The sequence below is a fragment of the Symphalangus syndactylus genome, chromosome 1, assembly GCF_028878055.3.
Source record: "Symphalangus syndactylus isolate Jambi chromosome 1, NHGRI_mSymSyn1-v2.1_pri, whole genome shotgun sequence".
Lineage (NCBI taxonomy): Eukaryota > Metazoa > Chordata > Mammalia > Primates > Hylobatidae > Symphalangus > Symphalangus syndactylus.
Window position 1 is genome coordinate 91,760,423 of NC_072423.2, and position 26,034 is coordinate 91,786,456.

Sequence of the window (26,034 nt, forward strand, 5' to 3'; positions counted from 1 at the left end):
GTGCTCAGATCTTAGTTATTTCTTGACTTCTGATAGATTTTGAATTTGTTTGCTCTTGCTTCTCTAGTTCTTTCAGTCTGCATCTTTTAATTGGGACATTTAGCCCATTTACATTTAAGGTTAATATTGTTAAGTGTGACTCCCAGCACTTTGGGAGGCTGAGGCAGGTGGATCACGAGGTCAGGAGATCTAGACCATCCTGGCTAACACGGTGAAACCCCATCTCTACTAAAAATACAAAAAAAGTAGCCAGGTGTGGTGATGAGTGCCTGTAGTCCCAGCTACTCGGGAGGCTGAGGCAGGAGAATGGTGTGAACCCGGGAGTAGGAGCTTGCAGTGAGCCGAGGTTGTGCCACTGGACTCCAGCCTGTGTGACAGCAAGACTCTGTCTCAAAAAAAAAAAATATATATATATATATTATATATATATATATACATACACACACATATAGTTACATGTGGCTTTGATCCTGTCATTATGATGTTAGCTAGTTATTTTGCCTGTTAATGGATGCAGTTTCTTCATAGCATTGATGGTCTTTACAAGTTAGAATGTTTTTGCAGTGGCTGGTACCAGTTGTTTCTTTCCATGTTTAGTGCTTCCTTCAGGAGCTCTTGTAAGGCAGGCCTGTTGGTGGCAAAATCTCTTAGAATTTGCTTGTCTGTAAAGTATTTTATTTCTCTTTCACTTATGAAGCTTAGTTTGGCTGTATATGAAATTCTGGGCTTGAAAGTTCTTTTCTTTAAGAATGTTGAGGCTGGGCATGGTGGCTCACACCTGTAATCCCAGCACTTTGGGAGGCCGAGGTGGGCAGATCACGAGGTCAGGGGATCGAGAACATCCTGGCTAATGCAGTGAAACCCCATCTCTACTAAAAATACAAAAATTAGCTTGGCATAGTGGCACATGCCTGTAGTCCCAGCTACTCGAGAGGCTGAGGCAGGAGAATCACTTGAACCCAGGAGGCAGAGGTTGCAGTGAGCCAAAATCGTGCCACTACACTCCAGCCTGGGCAACAGAGTGAGACTCCATCTCAAAAACAAAAAAAAGAAAAAAAGGAATGTTGAATATCAGCCCCCTCTCTTTTCTGGCTTTTTGAGTTTCTGCCGAGAGATCTGCTGTTATTCTGATGGGCTTCCTTTTGTGGGTAATCTGACCTTTCTCTCTGGCTGCCCTTAACATTTTTTCCTTCACTTCAACCTTGGTGAATCTGACAATTGTGTGTCTTGGGGTTGCTCTTCTTGAGGAGTATCTTTGTCGTGTTCTCTGTATTTCCTGAATTTGAATGTTGGCCTGCCTTTCTAGGTTGGGGAAATTCTCCTGGATAATATCCTGAAGAGTGTTTTTCCAACTTGGTTCCATTCTTTCCGTCACTTTCAGGTACACCAATTAAACATAGATTTTGTCTTTTCACATAGTCCCATGTTTCTTGAAGCTTTGTTCACTTCCTTTTGGTCTTTTTTCTCTAAACTTGCCCTCTCACTTTATTTCATTAATTTGATCTTCAATCACTGATACCATTTCTTCCACTTGATTGAATTGGCTATTGAAGCTTGTGCATGGGTCACGAAGATCTAATGCCATGGTTTTCAGCTCCACCAGGTCACTTAAGGTCTTCTCTACACTGTTTAGCCATTCATCTAACCTTTTTTCAAGGTTTTTAGCTTCCTTGTGATATGTTAGAATATGCTCCTTTAGCTCAGAGAAGTTTGTTATTATTGACCTTCTGAAGCCTACTTCTGTTAACTCATCAAAGTCACTCTCCATCCAGCTTTGTTCTGTTGCTTGTGAGGAGCTGCAATCCTTTGGAGGAGAAGAGGCACTCTGGTTTTTAGAATTTTCAGCTTTTCTGCTCTGTTTTCTCCCCATCTTTGTGGTTTTGTCTACCTTTGGTCTTTGATGTTGGTGACTTACAGATGGGGTTTTGGTGTGGATGTCCTTTTTGTTGATGGTGATGCTATTCCTTTCTGTTTGTTAGTTTTCCTTCTAACAGCCAGGCCCCTCAGCTGCAGGTCTGTTGGAGTTTGCCGGAGGTCTACTCCAGACCCTGTTTGCCTGGGTATCACCAGTGGAGGTTTTGCAGAACAGCAAATATTGTAGAACAGCAAATATTGCTGCCTAATCCTTCTTCTGGAAGCTTCGTCCCAGAAATTCACCTGCCTGTATGAGGTGTCTATCAGCCCCTACTGGGAGGTGTCTCCCAGTTAGGCTACACAGGGTTCAGGCACCCACTTGAGGAGGCAGCCTGTCCATTCTCAGAGCTCATACACTGTGCTGGGAGAACCACTGGTCTCTTCAAAGCTGTCAGACGTTTAAGTCTGCTGAAGTTTCTGCTGCCTTTTGTTCATCTGTGCCCAGCCCACAGAGGTGGAATCTAGAAAGGCAGTAGGCCTTGCTGAGCTGTGGTGGGCTCCACCCAGTTCGAGCTTCCTGGCCCCTTTATTTACCTACTCAAGCCTCAGCAACGGCAGACACCCTTCCCCCCACCAGGCTGCTGCCTTGCAGGTCAATCTCAGACTGCTGTGCTAGCAGTGAGCAAGGCTCCGTGGGCATGGGACCCAGCAAGCCAGGCACGGGAGAGTATCTCCTGGTCTGCTGGTTGCTAAGACCTTGGGAAAAGCACAGTATTTAGGCAGGAGTTTTTCCAGGCTCCTTTTTTAACATTTCCGTCTTCACTGATGTTTTCTATTAGGAGACATCTTTTTTTTTTGTATTTTTTTGTTACTTATTTAGACATGGTTTTCTTTAATTCTTGATCATATTTAACTTAGTTGATTCAAATCCTGTGTCTCATAAGCCAACATCTGGCTTGTCAGGTATAGTTTGTACTGATAGCCTTTTCTTCCTGTGTAGAAGTCATGCTTTCATGTTTTCTTCCATGGCTCCTTTGTTGAAAACTAGGTCTTTTAAACGTATAATATAACAATTCTGGAAATCATATTCTTCCCTCTTTCTCAATGTTTGTTGTTGCTGCTGCCTGTTGTAGTGGTTGTTTGTTTGGTTTGTGGCTTTTTGTGAATGAATTCTGTAAAATCGGTATTTGTCATGTGTGGCCACTGAATGTCTACTTGATTAGCTTAGTGCTCAACTATTAAGTTAATTGTCTGCAACCAATACTTCTCCCAGTCTTTATTGAGAGGCTCTGAGTATGTGACACTCAGTCAGGCAGTTTACATCTCTGCCTCAGCCTCCACCGACTGCATATGCAGAGCCCCAAGATCATCCAGAGGTGAGAGCTTAGGGACTTCCCCTTTCACCTCATCTACCTCTTCTACCTTTGCCACCCCTGAGATAGCAAGACCAACTCCTCCTCTTCTTTCCTCTCCTCCGCCTACTCAACATGAAGATGTTAAGGATTAAGACCTGTTTGATAATCCACTTCCACTTAATGAATAGTAAATACATTTTCTCTTCCTTACGCTTTTCTTAATAACATTTTCTTTTTTCTAGCTTACTTTACCATAAGAATATAGCATATAATGCATATAACACACAGAATATGTGTTAATAACTGTTTATGTTATTGTTAAGGCTGCCGGCCAACAGTAGGCTATAAGTAGTTCAGTTTTTAGGGAGTCAAAATTTATATGCAGATTTTCAAGTGTTTGGGGGTGTTGGTGCCCCCAACACTCTGCATTGTTCAAGGGTCAACTGTGTTTTTTCCTCAGCTTCTAATTTTCAACTCTTTTTTTAAATTATATTATTTTCCCAAATTGTTATCCATCACTTCAGACAGCTGTGACCTCAAAACATTTGTCAGTAAATATGTTTGACAAATGCCTTATGAGGGGAGCCTTCTCACACTAGGCAACTTTGAGTCAGGTCAAATAGAGACAGCCTTCCAAATAGGGTCTTAGGGGAGCCAGCAGAAAGGTATAATAATGACAGCTTTTTGTGAATGAGGCTTTGAAATAACTCAAGCTCTGTCCTTCTCCCTCTAGTACCAAGAATGTTAGCTGTTATTTTTTCAAGGCTACAGCATAGCTGGAGAGTAGGTGCTGAAACTAAGGTATGTTAAAAACATCCCAACATTCACTTTCTTACTGGGACTCAGTTTTTCTTCAACAAAAGATTCCCTAAATTGCTGCAAGTCTTTGGTTAATTTTCAGAGTTCTGAAAGAGATGATTTTGACAACTTTTTGCTTGTTTTGTGTTGCTTTTATGGAGGAACCAATTTTTAGAGATCCTACTCTGTCATGTTGCCTGAAGTCACCCCCATTGTAACTCTTGGTGCTAGAGACAACATGCTCTTCTAATTTTAAATAGTTACGTAAATAAATTTATTGTCTTTTCCTTATATTCAATCTCAATTACAGTGACAAAAGCCCCCAAATCATCTCCATCACATAATATTCCGAAAGTTAAAGAAATAATACATTTGCTTCAAAAATAAGTGGGTAATTTTCTCTATTAAGAAAAATAATTCCATGATAATTCCATGTCTAAAATAATGAATGCAAATTGCCAGCCTCCCCACGTATAGTGTCATCCTATTCCATTGTTTGCTTCTCAGGTGACACAATAGGTACTATGGACATAATGGCTCAGGACTAGACCAGAGACCAAACAGATCCTTGGTGTCAGAATTTTCCTCTCTATGTCTACCATAGCCTCCCTTACAGGCAAAGAATGTAGGGATTGTTCATACCAAGAGGACAAGAAGAGGACAATTATGGGTGTAGACACGCTCAGTTGCAATATGCGCCAGTCCTGAATGGCAAAAGCCAGCCCTCCTAGGAGCATCTGCCCAACACTGTAGGAACATAATAGCACCATTATTGCCATAGATCGCGACTGGGGCAATGTCCACTCTAAGCCTGGAAGAAAACATATACATAATAATAATTTTAGACAAATGGTAATTTCAAGGTCAATTCAAGACATGGAGATGATAAAATGCTCAAATTATTGACTTACTGAGAATAAAAGTGTTTCCCAAAATAGTCATGGTGGAGAACCCTGCCAAGAAGCGCAGTATGCAGTAAACAAGGAAGGTGGGAGCGAAGGCTGCACAGGTGTTAGAGATAGCCAGCTGGAGGAAACACAATTTGCATATGATCTTCCGTCCAACCCTAAGAAATATTAAACCAGATAAGATTACTTAGGAACAAAAACAACATGTGGAAAATTTGACAAACAATGGCACATCTTGAAATTAGGATAAATGTTTAACAAGTGGAACATGGTGCTTGACACCGGGTGGCATAATTATATTAGTGAGCAGCAAAAATCACAGATGTAACCCTCCCTATTTGTCAGTATGAGAGTGTTGTCAAAGCTCTCACCAAACTATCCCTGGGAGGACCCTTTTGCCATATGAAGCCATATAAAAGAAGATGAAATATGGGAAGTTGCCCCATATTTCCCAAATGTTTGTTCTACAAAACATGCATTTAGGATAGTGGATATGTGTGTTGTGTTTAGAGCACTGAGGAGGGAAATCCAGAGATCTGTTCTTGGGTCTCTGCACTGTCCAGGTAACAGCTAAACTTATTTGAAAGGAAGAGTGGAAAGATGATAAATCAAAGTTGCAGATAGGCTGCATGACAACCACTCAGCTATGTCTAGATTTACAGGCCTTGGGAAATGTGTTTCAGCTCTATAGAAAACAATTCAGCAACTGTTCCCCTTAGTGCAGAAACTGGTAGAAAGTTTACAGAGGAGAGGATGAGGTAAGGCAGAGAATGAGAAACAAAGAAGGGAAAGATAAACAAATAGAAGAGAGCAGTATGTGTGTCACAGAGCGGCAGGAAGGGCAGGCACCCTTTCTAGAGTTAACTTTGACCAAATTACATGAGTTGATACTAAATTCTCAGTAGTACTAGCATACAAACAAACTTTAGTTTTGGACACCTGTTCTGTTATTTTTGTTACCCTAGTAGTATATTTATGTCATGATTACTCTTATAAAATGTCTTACTTTCTGAGTGTTTATATGGAATATGTTTTATTACTAAATTTGTATGCGGCAACTTAGAATAGAATTATCTTTAAAAAAAGATCTATGATATAGGTCATGATGGAGAAGGAATCATTGGAAAACTGAGAAATAAAAATGCAATAAGTACAATGAGAATGTATATATCCTCAATAAAAATCTCATGGTAGTGGTTACCCCCGGATGAGAGGGAGGGATAAATAGGTATATGTAGCACAGGACATTTTTAAGGAGATACTCTGATGGTAGATACATGACATTATACTTTTGCCAAAACCCATAACACTGTATAACACAAAGATTTAGCCCTAAGTTGAACTATGAACTTTAGTCAATAATGTATCAATATTGGTCTTTTAATTGTAATAAATGTATCACACTAGTGCAAAATGTTGGTAATATGGGAAACTTTGTGGAAGGGATTATATGGGAACACTCTGTACTTTCTACTCATTATTTCTGTAAACCTAAAATTGCTATAAAAATTAAAGCCTATTAGTAAAAAATATTCTCATAGTAAAGAAACACATATCGAGATGTTAATATTAGAAATAGGTGTGTTGTTAGGAATACTGTTGTTAGGAATTCATCACTGGAAATGAGAATAGGAAAAAATTATTGGGGGATCACTATGAAGAGCTATGAAATAGTTTGAAGCAGCAGACTAGATATGCACATGAAACTAGAGGTAGATCTCAAAAACTTAGTGGTGAATGACAAAAGGTTAGAAAGAGATTGGATACCTTTTATGTAAATTAAAATACCTGCATACCCAATGATATCACACTTTTTTTAGCTTGAACAAATAAAAACATTAGCAATAAACACACGAGAAAGCCCTTTATGGTGAAAGATGACAATAGAAACAAATGGGGTAGACAGGAAGAGTTATACAAGCATGAAAGAGGCCTTGCCCAAATTAACGAAGATATTGCCTCATAAATAAGGAAAACTATTAACTGAAACATTTTCGTTCATTAAAAGTACAAATGGTACAGAGTCTGGCTAGATATTTACCATCATTTTTCTTTTTAAAGGCCTACTGGAAGAAAGCATTTCTTGTAATTCAATGTAGTTACCATGGTGATTTACTTGGATGTGGCAAGTAATATACGCTAACTCCAGACCTGACCATCAAAGGTCCACTGTAGTCTTATACGCTCTTTCATAGAAATTAAAGGCCTGCAGTAAATGGCCCTGGTTCTCTGAGCTACTGTCTGAAAGATGGGTGCCCTGTAGATTCCACCATATCTGACTAAAACATCAATGAGGATTATCCTTTCATTATGGTAACTGTTTAAGATTTTGGGCAGCTAACTCTCATGACTAATGTGGTAGGGCTAAGATGAAGATGGTGTTTGATGGAGATAAACAGAGAAGGTTCATGTGCATTTAAAAATTAATTAATTAATTTATTGAGACGGAGTCTTGCTCTGTCACTAGGCTGGAGTGCAGTGGTGCCATCTCGGCTCACTGCAACCTCCGCCTCCTGGGTTCAAGCCGTTCTCCTGCCTCAGCCTCCCAAGTAGCTGGGACTACAGGCACCCATCACCATGCCCAGCTAGTTTTTTTTTTTTTTTGTATTTTTAGTAGAGATGGGGTTTCACCATGTTGGCCAGGATGGTCTTGATCTCCTGACTTCATGATCCTCCAGCCTCGGCCTCCCAAAGTGCTGGGATTACAGGCGTGAGCCATTGTGCCCGGCCTATTTTATTTCTTAAATTAACAAATAATAATTGTACATATTCATGGGATATATAGTGATGTTTCAATACTTATAATGTACAGTAATTAGAATGGGGTGATTAGCATACCTATCTTCTCAAAACATTTATCATTTCTTTGTGTTGGAAACATTAGATATCCTCCTTTGAGCTATTTGAAACTATATATTATTGTTAACTAAAGTAATCCTACAGTGGTATAGAATACTATGTGCATATTTTGATTGGAAGAGGAAGAAGAAGAGGCAAAGAGAGCATCTAGAAGGAAAAAGTTGTGTCAGTCTTGATTTGGTTTAATGAACTTAAATTAAGGTGAAAACGAATGCTAGTGAAAAAAGAATGAAGGTAGAGTTGTATACTACAGTGCATAATGAATAAATCTGGGTAGCTTTGAAACCTGAAAAAGAAAGAAGTCAAGGCTGGAAAACTTGATTAATAAGGTAAGAGAATGCCAATGCCAGTCACAGTGATGTAAAATGGTGATCATATGGTGAGTTCCTGCTTTAGACAGAGTTTAATCTACTTGATATCACTGGTCTCTATCTACATTTCTTTTCTGAGTTACCCCTCCCACTTTCATAACTATGAAAATATTTATATGCTAATAAATTCTAAGTTATTGTCTGTAGCCTTGACCTCTTCTGTGACCTGAATATCCATTATATACAACTGTCTACCTGAAACTCCATATGCATGTCTAATAGGGAACTCCGACCCAGCAAGTCCAAAGCAGACATCTTGACTTTCTTCCCCAGATTTGCTTCCTTTCTAGTCTTTTCTCATCTTGTATAGTGGCATCAGAATTTACTTGTTTGCTCGGGCCAAAAGCCTATATCCCCTTGGATTCTTCTATTTCTCTTCCTAGCAGTTCCCCAGTAGTGGAAAATATTCTAAACTTATCAGCAACTCTTATTGTCTCCACCTCTAAAACATTTTACAAATCCAGCTCTATCTTACCATCTCCCTTGATACCCGTTTAATTTACATTCTTATGATCTTGCCTCTGTACTATTTCAACAGCCGTTTAAATGGTCCTTGCTACTACTCAGTGGAGGAGTAAGTCTTTAAAAAGGTTTTATTGTAAAATTCCCCTTAAAAATAAAGATTGAGAAATTTACTGAGAGTAACTTGGGTGAAGCCACCACCAGATAGGAGTCAAGGAAGAGATCTTTAAGGGGGTGAAATTTAAATTTGAGTAAATAGAAGGTGTGGGCTGAGCTATGTGCAGAAAAAAGAATATTATGGCCAGAAGGAACAGCAAATGTAAATGCTACATGATGGGAACCAGCTTGATGTCTTGAAGACTAGCAGAAAATGGAAGAAGGTAATAGATAAGGTGAGAAAGGGATACAGCAGCCAGATCTCAGAGCTGGCAAGATTTATGATAAGAAAACTTAGATTTTATTCTAAGTGCAGTGGAATACTATTGGGTGTCATCTAGGTCCTGGGGGGAAGAAAGACAGAAAAAACTTTCAAGCTTGAGAAGGCACAGATAATGAGATAAATTCAATGTATGGATTAACTGTGTGATATTAACAGGAGTCAAATACTAGCAGATGGTTCTTTTTAAAGAAGTGAGCAATATATTCTTAAAGGTTTTGTAACAGAACAAGATAGTTATTTGTTAGAAATGCAGAAGTTCCTTCATTTGATAGGAGGTTGAACTTGATAAATTCTGGAGTTCCTTTACTATCTTCCAAAATATCCCTTTACTATTTTAGATCTGTTAGGGTCATCTTACAAATCTGAGCCATGGTTATTGAAATAAATTATTTTACAACTGGTCTCCTGGCTGCCACTATTAGCTCTTACTAACAGTCTTTTCAACTCAGCTGTCACAAACCCAATCATTGTTACATCCCTTATTAAACATTTCATTGAAGTTTATTTTTCATTAAAAATTTTATTTTATTTTATTTTATTATTATTATACTTTAAGTTTTAGGGTACATGTGCACAATGTGCAGGTTTGTTACATATGTATACATGTGCCATGTTGGTGTGCTGCACCCATTAACTCATCGTTTAGCATTAGGTATATCTCCTTTTTATTATACTTTAAGTTCTGGGGTACCTGTGCAGAACGTGCAGTTTTGTTACATAGATATACAAGTGCCATGGTGGTTTGCTGCACCCATCAACTTGTCATCTACATTAGGTATTTCTCCTAATGCTACTCCTCCCCTAGCCCTGCACTCCCTGACAGGCCCTGGTGTGTGATGTTCCCCTCCCTGTGTCCATGTGTTCTCATTGTTCAACTCCCACTTCTGAGTGAGAACATGTGGTGTTTGGTTTTCTGTTCCTGTGTTAGTTTGCTGAGAATGATGGTTTCCAGCTTCATCCATGTCCCTGCAAAGGACATGAACTCATCCTTTTTTATGGCTGCATAGTATTCCATGGTGTATATGTGCTACATTTTCTTAATCCAGTCTATCATTGATGGACATTTGGGTTGGTTCCAAGTCTTTGCTATTGTGAATAGTGCCACAATAAACATACATGTGCATGTGTCTTTATAGTAGCATGATTTATAATCCTTTGGGTATATACTCAGTAGTAGGATTCTGGGTGAAATAATATTTCTGGTTCTAGATCCTTGAGGAATCGCCACACTGTCTTCCACAATGGTTGAACTAATTTACACTCCCACCAACAGGGTAAAAGTGTTCCTATTTCTCCACATCCTCTCCAGCATCTGTTGTTTCCTGACTTTTTAAATGATTGCCATTCTAACTGGCATGAGATGGTATCTCATTGCAGTTTTGATTTGCATTTCTCTTATGACCAGTGATGATGAGCATTTTTTCATATGTTGGTTGGCTGCATAAATGTCTTCTTTTGAGAAGTGTCTGCTCATATCCTTTGCCCACTTTTTGATGGGGTCGTTTTTTTTTCTTGTAAATTTGTTTAAGTTCTTTTTAGATTCTGGATATTAGCCCTTTGTCAGATGGATAGATTGCAAAAATTTTCTCCCATTCTGTATGTTTCCTGTTCACTCTGATGATAGTTTCTTTTGCTGTGCAGAACTCTTTAGTTTAATTAGATCCCATTTGTCTATTTGGCTTTTGTTGCCATTGCTTTGGTGTTTTAGACATGAAGTCTTTGCCCATGCCTATGACTTGAATGGTATTGCCTAGGTTTTCTTCTAGGATTTTTATGGTTTTTAGGTCTTACTTTTAAGTCTTTAATCCATCTTGAAGTAATTTTTGTATAAGGTGTAAAGAAGAGGTCCAGTTTTAATTTTCTGCATATGGCTAGCCTGTTTTCCCAATACCACTTATTAAATAGGGAATCCTTTCCCCATTTCTTGTTTTTGTCAGGTTTGTCAAAGATCAGATGGTTGTAGATGTGTGGTGTTATTTCTGAGGCCCCTATTCTGTTCCATTGGTCTATATATCTATTTTGGTACCAGTACCATGCTGTTTTGATTACTGTCGCCTTGTAGCGTAATTTGAAGTCAGGTAGTGTGTTGCCTCCAGCTTTATTCTTTTTGCTTAGGATTTTCTTAGCTATGTGGGGTCTTTTTTGGTTCCATATGAAGCTTAAAGCAGTTTTTTCCAATTCTGTGAAGAAAGTCAGTGGTAGCTTGATGGGGATAGCATTGAATGTATAAATTACTTTGGGAAGTATGGCAATTTTCACAGTATTGATTCTTTTTATCCATGAGCATGGAATGTTTTTCCATTTGTTTGTGTCCTCTCTTATTTCTTTGAGCAGTGGTTCTCCTTGAAGAGGTCCATCAGATCCCTTGTAAGTTGTATTCCTAGGTATTTTATTCTCTTAGTAGCAATTGTGAATGGGAGTTCACTCAGGATTTGGCTCTCAGTTTGTCTGTTATTGGTGTATAGGAATACTTGTGATTTTTAAAAATTATACTTTAAGTTCTAGGGTACATGTGCACCATGTGCAGGTTTGTTACATATGTATACATGTGCCATGTTGGTTTGCTGCACCCATCAAGTCATCATTTACATTAGGTATTTCTCGTAATGCTATCATTGCCCCAGCCCTCCACTCCCCGACAGGCCCTGGTGTGTGATATTCCCCACCCTGTGTCCATGTGTTCTCGTTGTTCAACTCCCACCTATAAGTGAGAACATGCAGTGTTTGGCTTTTGGTCCTTGTGATAGTTTGCTTAGAATGATGGTTTCCAGCTTCATTCAAGTCCCTGCAAAGGACATGAACTCGTCCTTTTTTATGGCTGCATGGTATTCCATGGTGTATATATGCCACATTTTCTTAATCCAGTCTATCATTGGTGGACATTTGGGTTGGTTCCAAGTCTTTGCTATTGTGACTAGTGCCACAATAAACATACATGTGCATGTGTCTTTATAGTAGCATGATTTATAATCCTTTGGGTATATACCCAGGAATGTGATTGCTGGGTCAAATGGTACTTCTAGTTCTAGAACCTTGAGGAATCACCACACTGTCTTCCACAATGGTAGAATTAATTTACAGTCCCACCAACAGTGTAAAAGTGTTCCTATTTCTCCACATCCTCTCCAGCACCTGTTGTTTCCTGACTTTTTAATGATGGCCATTCTAACTGGTGTGAGATGGTATCTCATTGTGGTTTTGATTTGCATTTCTCTGATGACTAGTGATGATGAACATTTTTCATGTGTCTGTTGGCTGCATAAATGTCTTCTTTCGAGAAATGTCTGTTCATATCCTTTGCCCACTTTTTGATTTTTTTTTTTGTAAATTTGTTTACGTTCTTTTTAGATTCTGGATATTAGCTGTTTGCCAGATGGATAGACTGCAAATATTTTCTCCCATTCTATAGGTTGCCTGTTCACTCTGATGATAGTTACTTTTGCTGGGCAGAAGCTCTTTAGTTTAATTAGTGTGGGTGGCAAGCCACCCAGGCACCGAGGCAAAAGACTGAGGGCACAAGCTGTTCCAGTATAATAAAGAAAATATATAAAATAAGAATAGTTATACTAGATATAGATCATAGACATGATTATATATGAATATTATTAATCATTTGTAGCAATTACTCTTTATTCCAATATTATAATAATCTTTGCTCTATAATTATAACTTAGGAGAAATCAGGCCATACAGAGATAGGAGCTGAAGGGTCACAGTGAGAAGTGACCAGAAGACAAGAGTGTGAGCCTTCTGTTATGCCTGGACAGGGCCAACAGAGGGCTCCTTGGTCTAGCGGCAACACCAGCGCCTGGGAAGACACCTGTTACCTAGTGGACCTTGGTCTAGTGGTAGCGTCAGTGCCTAGGAAAAGCACCTGCTACTTAGCAGACCGGGAAAGGGATTCCCCCTTTCCCTGGGGGAGTTAGAGAAGGCTCTGCTCCACCACCTCTTGTGGAGGGCCTGACATCATTCAGGCCCACCTGCAGTTATCCGGAGGCCTAACCATCTCCCTGCGATGCTGTGTTTCAGCAGTCATGCTCCTGGTCTGCTTTCATGTTCCATCCTGTACACCTGGCTCTGCCTTCTAGATAGCAGTAGCAGAATTAGTGAAAGTATTAAAAGTCTCTGAAATACAGAAATAATGGTGTAAACTCTCTCCTCTCTCTCTCTCTGTCTGCCTCAGCTGCCAATCTGGGAAGGGCCCCCTGTCCAGTGGACACGTGACCCACGTGACCTTACCTATCATTGGAGATGGCTGTCAGTCCTTACCCTGCCCCTTTGTCTTGTATCCAATAAATAACAGCACAGGCTGGCATTCGAGGCCACCACTAGTCTCCATGTCTTGGTGGTAGTGGTCCCCCAGGCCCAGCTGTCTTTTCTTTTACCTCTTTGTCTTGTGTCTTTATATCTACGATCTCTCATCTCTGTACATGGGGAGAAAAACCCACAGACCCTGTAGGGCTGGTCCCTACAAATTAAATCCCATTTGTCTATTTTGGCTTTTGTTGCCATTGCTTTTGGTGTTTTAGTCATGAAGTCTTTGCTCATGCCTAAGTCCTGAATGGTACTGCCTAGATTTTCTTCTAGGGTGTATTTGTCCAGGAATGTATCCATTTCTTCTAGGGTTTTATGGTGTTAGGTATTACATTAAGTCTTTAATCCATCTTGAGTTAATTTTTGTATAAGGTGTAAGGAAGGAATCCAGTTTCAGTGTCCTTGTGGGTGACGTGCTTCAGTGACAGCCATGGTTGAGTGCCTCCTTCAGAAGGAGCTCTGCCAGGACACAGGAACCCCCAAACATCTCATCCTCAAGCAAAGTCATCCTAGGTTCTTTTTTTTTCTTTCTTTTTTTTTTTTTTCAGACAGTGTCTCGCTTTGTTGCCCAGGCCAGAGTACAGTGGCATGATCTCAGCTCACTGCAACCTCTGCCTTCTGGGTTCAGGCGATTCTCACACCTCAGCCTCCTGAATAGCTGGGAGCTATATAGGTGCCAGCCACCATGCCAGGCTAATATTTGTATTTTTAGTAGAGATGGGGTTTCACAATATTGGCCAGGCTGGTCTCAAACTCCTTACCGCAAGTGATTCACCCACCTTGGCCTCCCAAAGTGTTGGGATTATGGGCATGAGCCACCGTGCCCAGTCCATTCTAGGTTCTTAATTTATTTATATGAATATACCACAATCTATTAGAGTAGATCAGTTGATAAATACAATCTATTTTGTATAACCCTTATGTGGTTATACAAATGACCTTTTAAAACTATTTCACAAGGATCAGCATCCAGGTTAGAGGTACAATGTCTTCCCATCCTGTGAGTGCCACAGTGCTGCACAACCATCAGATTTTATAATGATGACTACCCACTGCACATGAGCACTTATGCTGCAGGTATGAAATGATGGCCAGTCTAAAAGTGCCTGCAATAATTTATCTCACAGGGTCTAGGTGGTTCAGAACATTGTCAAGGCCAATAATGCTGTTTCACAAATTTGCACTTTCAGACATGAAGCACCTCCTGCCTCAAACACCCTTCTTCTCCCTGTATTGAACTAACTCCTACAAGTAAACCTCAAATCCTGTAATCTACTCTAAAAATCCCTTCCTGAAACTTCTTTGACTCTGATTTGGATGTCTTTTTCTGTCCTCTTTTATTCAGTACAATGAACAGACTTTTAATGCCCAAGTATCATTTCTAATTCAAATAAGCATTCCTAATCAGCTGTAGCTTCCTGGAGTCAGAAAGAGAGATCAGCACATAGCACAATGCAAAGTATACAGTTAGAGCTCAGTAAATATTTCTAAAATAAAGGAATGAATATATCATCTGATAAACAGCCCCAAAGAAAGTGAGATGACACTCACCTGTCTGAAAGATGGCCATATATTAGACCTCCCAGCAGTGACCCAACCATAAATAGGGATTGAACCATTGATTTTCGTGACTGAGATTCACATACCAGGTCCCACTGGAAGAGAAAGAAAGCAGTACAGCAGAGCTTGACAAGAGTTTCAACTCTTTAGTAGAAACTGACTCCAAACTCCTACATATGGTGTACACGATCCTCTGCTAGGCAGGTCCTGCCTTCCTCTCCAGATTCATCTGCAGGTAGTCTTTTCTGGTAGCTCATATTCTAAAAATACTAAACTTATTTCAACTTTTCAAATGCATCTGTCTTTCTCTCACCTCCTAACCTTCCAAAATATATATCCATGTGTCTACATATCTTTATTCCTTTTCCTCTCAGACCACTAAGTTCCTTTAATGCATTACCTTATACACATTTTTTTTGGGTATTATAATTAAAAGCACATAAAAAACAATTAAAGACTTCAGGTACAAAAATTTTAAAAATATATAAAACTCCCACAATCTTTCTAAGAAGGCTTCCATCATCATGTAGGTAACATATGAGCTCTGCCTTTGACTTCACTTAGCAGTCTATAATTCAACTACTACAGTAAGTCTCATCTTTGTCCACACATTGAATCATCTGAACAGCTTTGAAAATACTGAGGCCTGGATCCTGTGCCCAGAGGTTCTGATTTACTTGCTCTGGGTATCAGTTTTTTAAGTATTGAGACTCACTCAAAACTGGGGTGACCTAGCATAACATTTGCCTAACAGCATTTCAAATACTTTAAAAATTATAGGTCTTTCTCCCTAGATTAAATGACATAATAACAGGTTTGTGTTTAATTTGTTTAATTAATTAGCTTAATATTAGGTTGGTGCAAACGTAATTGTGATTTTTGCATTGTTGGAATTTGCCATTTGATATTGGAATACATTCTTAATGTGGTTGTGTTATCAGTCATTGCAATGGACATTTCTCACTTTATTTTTTTGCTAATGACTTATTACTTGCTGTTTATTTTATGTTTATTTTGACTATGGAAATGATGTTAGACAAAAAGCAAATCCGACTGATTTTCTTATTTGAGTTCAAAATGGGCTGTAAAGCAGTGGAGACAACTTGCAACATCAACAACGCATTTGACCCAGAAACTGCTAATGAACATACAGTGCAGTTGTGGTTCAAGAAGTTTTGCAAAGGAGACGAGAGCCTTGAAGATGAGGAGTGTAGTGCCGGCCATCGGAAGTCAACAACGACCAATTGAGAGAAATCATCAAAGCTGATCCTCTTACAACTACACAAGAAGTTGCCAAAGAACTCAGCATTGACCATTCTACAGTCATTTGGCATTTGGGACAAATTGGAAAGGTGAAAAAGCTTGATAAGTGGGTGCCTCATGAGCTGACTGCAAATAGAAAACATCATTGTTTTGAAGTGTCATCTTCTTATTCTGCACAGCAACAAACCATTCCTTGATCAGATTGTAATGTGTGATGAAAAGTAGATTTTATATGACAACTGACAATGACCAGCTCAGTGACTGGATTGAGAAGCAGCTCCAAAGCAGTTTCCAAAGCCAAACTTGCACCAAAAAAAAAAGGTCTTGGTCACTGTTTGGTGGTCTGCTGCTGGTCTGATCCACTACAGCTTTCTGAATCCCATTGAAACCATTACATCTGAGAAGTATGCTCAGCACATCGATGAGATGCACTGAAAACTGCAACACCTGCAACTAGCACTGGCCAATAAAAAGGGCCCAGTTCTTCTCAATGACAACATCCAACTGCACATCATACAACCAATGCTTCAAAAGTTGAACAAATTCGGCTACGAAGTTGTGCCTTATCTACCATATTCACCTGACCTCGACTCCCACTTCTTCAAACATCTCAACAACTATTTTGAGGCTAATTTGAGTAATAATAAAACTCCGGTCTCCTGCACAGCTGGCTCTGCATGAATTATTCTTTCTTGATTGCAATTCCCCTGTCTTGATGAATAGGCATTGTCTAGGCAGTGGACAAGGTGACTCACCCTTGGGTGGTTGCAAATTTGGGAGCTCATCTGGGATTGCCCTTGTGGCTACCTGCCCATGGTTCAGTGGCCCCCCTTCAGCAATGGATCCAGAAGCCAGCCCAAGTGGTTGCCTAGTTCTCTTGGACTGGTGGCTGACTCTGGTACTCTCTCTACTGGTGGGCAGCTGCCAATCCAATGTACATGGGTTTAATTGCAATGGAGAAATAGTCATGGAGAGATGTCCCTTAACTGTAGCTCTATCAGAGGGTGTCTGTCTGTAGCCCCAATGTGGTGTGTCTGCATTGGTGAGTATCCTAGACACTGCCAACACCTCCTTCCTTCTCTCGATGGATTCTGTAGCCCTATGGTGGGGTGTCTGTAGCCCCATTGCAGGGTGTCTGTTTGTAGCTCCACCATGGGGTATCTGTGTCTGTAGCTCCATTGCAGGGTGTCTGTTTGGCTCCTGAGGGGGTCTCAGTTGGTTCTTTCTAACTAGTAGGAAGAGTCCTGGTTTGGGAGGCTTCTCCTCAATCAGGAAGATTTCAACTAGGTTTCTCATATGGAGAATAGGAGGATAGTTTGGAAGGGATAATCTTGAAGTTCTTGGCTAGGGATCTGGTTTGGAAGGCCTTCTGTCCATCTCATCTTTGTGTGTGTTTGTATATGTGAAAGGGATCTCAGAAGGGGTTGTTGGTGGAAGTCCAGTAGCCCTAACTCAGAGAACCCTCCTTATTTGTCTGGTTATATTTGATGAGCCCTAAAAAAGGCTCAACAGGCCTGTCTCTCAGGGTAACTATCTGCTCTTTGCCTTGCCCAGAGACCCCATTGTGAATTACATTTGCAGGTCATCTCTCCCCACCTGGAGTGGATCAAAGACAACAGGGACCAACAGGAAAAAAGTTTGAGCTTTGCCAGGCTGATATTGGGTGCTGAATGAGGGGACTAATGTCTGTTTTGTATGTGTATTTTGCTGGAATGGAAAATGTTAATTCAGTTCCCCATGCAGCCCATTGGGCAGCATCTTGCAAATTAAGAATATTGTCTATGGTTCCATAAAACAGGAAAGGGCGATTTCCTCTTTTAAAGTGGTGTGAACCCCACAGCTATAGCACAAGTGAGCAGGATCATCAGAAGCCACTCCATTCTTCTGGAAGCTGCAGAGAAAGGGAACCTGGAAACCTGATATGCCAGCAAAAAGGGTAAGAAATTCTTACTGGTCAAGTTTCTGGTCTCTCTCAGTCTTTCTCTGTCTTGGTAAATAGTAAACTATCTGTCTCATCTGCAAGGGTTTGATTAATAAAAAAAGGATTTGTGAGACTAATCTTAGGCTGTAGCATATCTGGTATAGTTTGTGCTAAGAATTTGTCTTTCTGTGTTCTGTAATGGAGAGAGGGGTATCACAGGATAGAACGTGGGTTTAGGACCTCTATAAGCCTGCTTTTCAAGCCAGCTCAGCAGGCTGGTCAGTTACAAACTTTGCTATGGGTCCCTGAAGCCAATACTGTATGAAATTTCTGTCTTGTTTTGTGTCCTTAAGAGCTCAACCTTATGACCATGCGGGGATACATTCTTTTTGTTTCCACCATCCAGAGGACAGAAATTTGGGGGTTCATGTCATAGTCCTACAATTTTTTCCTGACCAGTTAAAAGCTTTGCAAGCTTGAAATTGGCTTCTGAGGCTGGGCGCAGTGGCTCATGCCTGTAATCCCAGCACTTTCGGAGGCTGAGGCAGGCAGATCATGAGGTCAGGAGATCGAGACCATCCTGGCTAACACAGTGAAACCCCGTCTCTACTAAAAATACAAAAAATTAGCCAGGCATGGTGGCAGGTGCCTGTAGTTCCAGCTACTTGGGAGGCTGAGGCAGGAGAATGGCATGAACCCAGGAGGCAGAGCTTGCAGTGAGCCAAGATCGCACCACTGCACTCCAGCCTGGGCAACAGAGCGAGACTCTGTCTCAAAAAAAAAAAAAAGAAAAAAAAGAAATTGGCTTCTGTAGGCTGTAGGCTCCTTCTGGGAAAAGCAATAGAAACTGCTCAATGCTGTATAGCTCAATAGCTAAGGCTTTATCTTTTGATAGTGGTGGCCTGGGTTCAATTGTTGGCTTCTGGAATGATTCCTTCCTGGTCTGTTATTTGTGTAACTTTGCCATTTAATAAGGTTTTTTTCCCCCATGGATAGCTTTTGATTTCCTCTGTTGAATTTTCTTTTCTCTGAACTACCTTGTAGAGATTCTAAATCTTGTAAAAAGAAACTCCCTACCATGTCTTTAAAGCACCTAGAAGGTTACCTTTGGCAAAGTTCAGAAATATTGGCTGCTTGGGTAATAAGAGATCTGAAAGGATTTTTTGAAAGAGCACTGTGGTTAAAAGTCAGCTTAATTAAAAGTGGATAAACAAGCTATAGACATATTTAAAAGGCCTTTATGTTTTTCTCTTCTTGGAACTTTTTTTTCTGGAAAAAGCTTTTTTCTTCTCAGTCAACTAAAATATTTTTCTCCATTTTTTTGGCTTGCCACTCTTAATGCACACACGAGGGTCCCTAAGATAATTTCTGGTAGCCTGGGACTTCTTGGGAAAAACAGAAGGTGCCACAGACCCCGTTTTGGAGAAAAGCTCTGTTTTCCTCATGAAACCCCAGGAATTAAAAGCAGATAGATCCCTCTCAAAAGGCTCTGTTCTGTTTCGTGTTGTGTTATCTGACGGTTTTGGGTTTTAGGGGTATTAGAAATTACTTTTCATTATGAAAGAGCTTGGTGTATAATAACTAGGTAGGAAATATACCTTAGGGGATGGCTAATAGTAGTTATGGAGGAACACTTGACTCTGCACACCTGGATCAGAGAGGCATGCTCTTGGCTACCTGGAAGATATGGAAACATCCCCAACCCCCACTGAGAAATGAGACTCTCATGGGGGATGGTCTGATTATAAAATGGGCTGATTGGCTGGGTTGCCTTGCAATGAAATGCACAGTCGGTAAAAGCACCGCACTGTCTTCTCCCAAAGTATTTCCCTCCTTTTAGGGATCTGATCCAGGATCCAGTATAAAATGGCACCCCTAATTTTGGGGATCTGTCTTTACCTTCAGCTGTGATTAGGCCCTACAAATGCATGCTCTCCTGGCCCTTTTCCTCCAAGGGCTCTACCCTGAAGCCAGTAATCCAATTAAGAAACTGGCAAATGAAAAATCTTACAAGTGCTGAATCTTCTGTTTGTCTGTATTTATATGTTTTTTTTGTGTGTGTGTGATATTTATATGTAAAAGAGCTCTGATTAATTAGCTTAGAAAAATAAGAGCTTAATATTTTGTCAGAAAAATAGAAACTTTAATGACTTTTTGTTCACATGTCTTTAGTAATCTTTTGGAAATAAAGACAGTTTTTTTTTTTTCTTTTGAGACGGAGTCTTGCTCTGTCACCAGACTGGAGTGCAGTGGCGCAATCTCAGCTCACTGCAACTGCTGCATTCCGGGTTCAAGCAATTCTCCTGCCTCAGCATCCTGAGTAGCTGGGACTACAGGCACACGCCACCATGCCCAGCTAATTTTTGTATTTTTAGTAGAGATGGAGTTTCACCATGTTGGCCAGGATGGTCTCAATCTCTTGACCTCATGATCTGCCCACCTCGGCCTCCCAAAGTGCTGGGACTACAGGCATGAGCCACCATATCTGGGAATAAAGACAGTTTTAAAGATTATTGGTAAAACAAAATGTCTTGAAAATGTAGACATTTGGTCTAAATTAAGGCCAGATATCAGATCTGCTAAATGCCTTAAGGTCAAAGTGTTTCCTTGACCTTTGAAAATCATTCAATTTACCTACTTTGGAGCATTAGATTATAGATGAGGCTTGGGGACACATGAAGAGCCTTGCCCTTAGCTATGCAGAAAAGAGTTAGATCTTATCTTCACTTCTATCTGATGTCCTAGGCTCCACCCCAGTACATAATTAAAATTGCTTACTTATCAGATTTTTCACTAAAAAACAAAAGTAGCAAAGAGTTAACATTGGAACATGAAGTTGAGATTACTGGAGAAACAGTTTGACATACAAGGTGTGTAGGGAATGTGTTTTTGGTAAAAGTTTATAAGAAGACATAAGAATATGGCTTTTGTTAAAGGGAATGTAATTTTTTCTAGTTTAGAGGGGTTTTTAAAGATTGTCTTAAACTAAAAGAGTAATAAGACAAAACTGAAAGTTTAAGCAAAGTGAAAAGGTTTTGTAAAGGGTTAATCTTATAAAAAATTCTGTGGGTATAAACAAGTTGGCTAAGACTTAAAAGAAATTATTTAGCTTTTTCCAATAGGTTAGAACATTAAAATCATACTGATGTGGGGCCAGAATCTGGGCGCATGTGTCCAAATAACAGGGTTTTCTTAGAAAATTGATGTGCTGTTTGATGGAAAATTGTAAAGGGTTCTAAAAAGTTTATAAAAATCTTACCTTATGGTCAAACTAATTAAAACTAGATAGCAATATAAAATTTTATTTTAAAAAACAAACTTTAACATTAAAGATGCACTAATGCAAACATGAAATTTGGTTTTCTCTTTTGAAGACAATTTTTATGTAATGTTAAAAGGTAATGAAAGAGTTTTGTTTTCTCCTTTGAGTAAATGGCAGGAAAAAAAAGGAGGAGAGGGAGGAGACAGATTCAGTTGGCCTCATGCTATCTTTGTTGGGTTTTGTTTGGAAAACTAAGCCTCCTCTATCAGAGTAAAGGATACAATTGGAGAAACTGGTCATTTTACCAAGGCTTTGACTGGAATGGCATGCTTCTTGTAAAGAATCAAAGTTGACTTATGGAGCCAATTAAAACCCTTTGGGGAATCTGGCCTCATACCTTGTCCACACAGAGTCCCTGTACAAGGTTCCTGACCTGTGTTAAGTAAAGAATGTCACTTTCTAACAGGCCCAGGAACCCTGAGTTATCTCAAGGAGAGGACTTTGCTCAACTCATAGGTATTTGAGAGTACAAACCCATGGCTGGGCTTGGCTTTTAAAAAGCCTTATCTGAGATTCTTCACGGAACAGAGTTTCATCAAAGCCAATTAAAAAAGCCTAAGTGAAAAATAGTTATTCTTGCTGCACTTTATGCAAATAATCAGGCCAAGTACAGTGAGACTAAAGTTTGTTTTGTAAACTGTAAGTCAGTTCTATCATAATTTGTTTTTAATAAAAATAGGGACTGGAGAGAGAAAAATTATGCTTCAAAAGAAAAACTATATTACACTTTTGTTAGCTGTTCTTGATGTTTATTTTCTGCAGGTTAGACTAAATTCTAAATTATTTGTGGGTTAGAAGGTCCCAAACAAATGTTTTCAAATCTTTGCTTTTAAAATTGGGAATTGTACTCCTCATCCTAGGACTCATTATTTACCTTATAGCATGCTCTTCATTTAAATACTATACTAAAACTATAGATGAGAGTACTAATATTTTTGCCACGCAAGCCTTGGAAGCCCATCCAGGCCTGCATGAATACACTCAGCTGCAAAGCAGTTCCACTCTTCTCACCTTGGGGTTCACTCCCATTCTCATTATGTCCCCTGTCAGCAGGAAGAAGCTGGAGTGATAGATGGCCTTTTCCCATCTTCATAGCCTACACCTTAAGATTAAGGTGTTATAAAACCCAAAGGGAGGGATTGAAACTGCCTTTGCAAATTTATGACTGAGACAGTGAAAGAGATCTAACTTAACGGACTCCATCTTGCTTCTAACCTCCAAGGTGTCCTTGTGCATTCCTGGGCATAGGTTGAACTAACTTTGGGAGAAACTTAGCTTGTAGTTTATAGTTTAAACAAAGACAGGCTTTCTCAAAGCAGACCTCCTTCTTGCCTGGGGACTAGATTAACATTAGCCACAGGATTAGAAATTATGGTTTAATAGTCATGCTGCTGGAGGCCACAAGATTCTGACCCTCCCTAAACTGCTCCTAAGATCAGTGCTTGAGATATTTTGCAGACCCGGCACTTGATGGATCAGCTGTCACCACTCAGATTGATAAACTGGCTCATCTGATCTTGCGGTCCGATTCAGGAAGTGACTCAGCACAAGAAGGCAGCTTTGACTCCCTATGATTTCAGCCCTGACCAGTCAGCACTCTTGGCTCACTGGCTCCCCTCAACCCACCAAGTTATCCTTAAAAACTCTGCTCCCCGAATGCTCAGGGAGACTAATTTGAGTAGTAATAAAACTCTGGCCTCCCTCAAAAAACAAAAAACAAAAACAACCAAAACTAAGTATCTCGACAACATTTTGTAGGAAAAACACTTTCACAACCAGCAGAATGCAGAAAAATTTGTCAAATCCCAAAGCATAGATGTTTATATTACAGAATTAACAAACTTATTTCTCATTGGTGAAAATGTGTTGATTGTAATGGTTCCTGTTTTGATTAATAAAGATGTGTTTGAGCCTAGTTATAATGATTTTAAATTCATGGTCTAATACCACAATTACTTTTACACCAATGGAATACTAATACACTTGGCTGTATTGTAGAGTATTAATAGATAATCAGTTGCTGCCACCTGCTAAAGGAATGAAGAACGAGCTGACTACAGGTCCCATCTAAGGACTAAAGGTACAAAGCAAGTCAATTTTTTGTGTTAACCCCAAACACTTTAATCACATAAACAGAAGATTTACATGGGGCCTTTTACCTCAGTCACTATGGTGGAGGGGAAAGAGCTTCTGTCGTACACCCAGCCATCCACACAGGGCTCCGTGTCTGGCTCATTTGTGTTGGGGAAGGTCCCATTCAGGTGAAGGAGCTGCCACTGGGGATGGATAAAGCGCTGACACTTCTGTGGCCTCAGGTTTGAGTCCAGTGGGATGGAGATTCTCAGGAGGTCATCCTTGCTGAGGGTCCCAGTATCATTGTCAGACACAGTGTCATTGTCCAGGAGGGAGACCCAGCAGCGATGACCAGGGGTGAATGCAGTGAAGTTCTCCAACACAATATTAGGGAACAGCAGGATGTTGGTGATGCAAAAGAAAGCCATCAGACAAATCTGGAATCTCCCCATGCCACCCACTTGATCCAGGAGCACATCAAAGCCCATTGAGACTGAACAGGTGATCCCCAAGAGGAAGCACAATGACTTTATGAAGATAAGTTCAGAGGGAGAAAATGTCCCCTTTCACAAAGTTACCACAGTGCCATGTGGATCCTGACACTGCGTTCTTCTCGGTGGGCCCTGCACTGAGTGGTGTGACACCACTGCAGAAGAGCAGTGGAAGGACTTTCCCCGAGTCCTTTAAGTTTAGGCAGCCAGATAGTTTCAGAAGTCACAGATATAATTATTTGGCAAAGAGACTGCTAGCTGTTGACAACTGAATCTTCTTAAAAGACAACTCTGTGAAAGATCCTGGTCTCTGAGTTTCCTGATAAGTCAACGGTGGATTTTTGGTGGATGCAGTCACCACGTGACCTAAAATACACCTGTTCAATAGTCTGCCATTCTTCTCAGAAAAGGGATATTAGAAAATCCAAAGTGAATTGCTTTATGATGTTCTTGTACAAAGATCAGAGAGCAGGGCTTTTTCTTGACTAGGACTGAATTTTACTAAAAGTTAATAAAAACTATCCTTAGTTAAAGGAAAGTGGAATGTGGAGTTTAAACATTGACTTTTGCTAACTGTAGTTGTGCTTCAGTTCAAGTCATACTAATGACAGGGCTTTAAAGATTTTTAAAATAGGGAAACTAGGATACGAAATAAAGAGAAAGGAAATAGTGCTTTTATGTATTATAGTAGTGTATTTCACCAGATTTATTGATTCATTCAAATATCATTTTGGGCTTTATGGTACTATTGCTGTAAATAAAGCAATGTTAACTTACATATATTTATTTATAAGTTTAAAATAAAATTTGAGCTCAATGTCTCATATAAGTGACAGGTTTGTAAATAATTGTACTGTAATGTCATCATATAACTATAAGGAAGATACACAGTGTGCTATGGAAGATTAAAGAGAAACTGTTTAATGATACCTGGATAGCTGCCATGGAGCAGGGGAGTCATCCCTCTACAAATTAACTTTACCTACTCTTTTTTTTTTTGAGACAAAATCTCACTCTGTCACCAGGCTGGAGTGCAGCAGTGGGATCTTGGCTCACTGCAGCCTTGACCTCCTGGGTTCAATCGATTCTCATGTCTCAGCCTCCCAAGTAGCTGGGATTACAGGCATTCACCCACATGACCAGCTAATTTTTGTATTTTTTGTGGAGAAGGGGTTTCGTCATATTGGCCAGGCTGGTCTCAAACTCCTGGCCTCATGTGATCTGCCCACCTCAGCCTCCCAAAGTGCTGGGATTACAGGCATGAGCCACCATGCCCAGCCAACTTGACCTACTCTTGTGGGAAGATTCTTGAGATAATGAAGCAGTGGATGAGGGACTGCCAGAGTCAATTTTTAAATGAGGGAATAATAATTACACAATTACAGTTAAAGGTGTGGCATAATTGTGTACCTACAAGGATATTCAAAAGCCAGCAGCTATATAGCATGCAGGGATATAATGGGAAAAGAGAGATTGATTAAAAAGAAACCCAAAGAAACAAACAAAATCTCCAGAATTGGCCGGGCGCGGTGGCTCAAGCCTGTAATCCCAGCACTTTGGGAGGCCGAGGCGGGCGGATCACGAGGTCAGGAGATCGAGACCATCCTGGCTAACACGGTGAAACCCTGTCTCTGCTAAAAATACAAAAAATTAGCCGGGCGTGTTGGCGGGCGCCTGTAGTCCCAGCTCCTCAGGAGGCTGAGGCAGGAGAATGGCCTGAACCCGGGAGGCGGAGCTTGCAGTGAGCCGAGATCGCGCCACTGCACTCCACCTGGGTGACACAGCAAGACTCCGTCTCAAAAAAAAAAAAAAAAAACAAAAAAAACAAAATCTCCAGAATTTATTCTGCCTACAAGAAGTTCTTGTTTTTGAATTTCAAACTGATCACCCGTGAAACATCTTAAGATGCAGATTCCTGGATGGGTGCAGTGGCTCACACCTATAATCCCAGCTACTCCGGAGGCTGAGGCAGGAGAGCCACTTGAACCCGGGAGTGAAAGTTGCAGTGAGCTGAGATTGTGCCACTGCACTCCAGCCTGGGTGA

At 40.2% G+C, this 26,034-nt stretch overlaps 1 protein-coding gene across 1 annotated transcript in view; it reads right to left on the minus strand.

Moving 5' to 3' along the window:
• The window catches only part of SLC22A24 (solute carrier family 22 member 24), a 60,667-nt gene extending 36,239 nt beyond the window's left edge, over positions 1 to 24,428 (minus strand). Inside the window, exons 1-4 of the mRNA XM_055294287.1 lie at positions 23,586 to 24,428; positions 14,912 to 15,015; positions 4,919 to 5,073; positions 4,650 to 4,818 (exon numbers count right to left, since the gene is read on the minus strand). Coding sequence (XP_055150262.1) covers positions 4,650 to 4,818; positions 4,919 to 5,073; positions 14,912 to 15,015; positions 23,586 to 23,987 — 830 coding nt within the window. The 5' untranslated portion in view covers positions 23,988 to 24,428. The remainder of the gene's footprint in view (positions 1 to 4,649; positions 4,819 to 4,918; positions 5,074 to 14,911; positions 15,016 to 23,585) is intronic.
• Between the last annotated feature and the right edge of the window lie 1,606 nt (positions 24,429 to 26,034).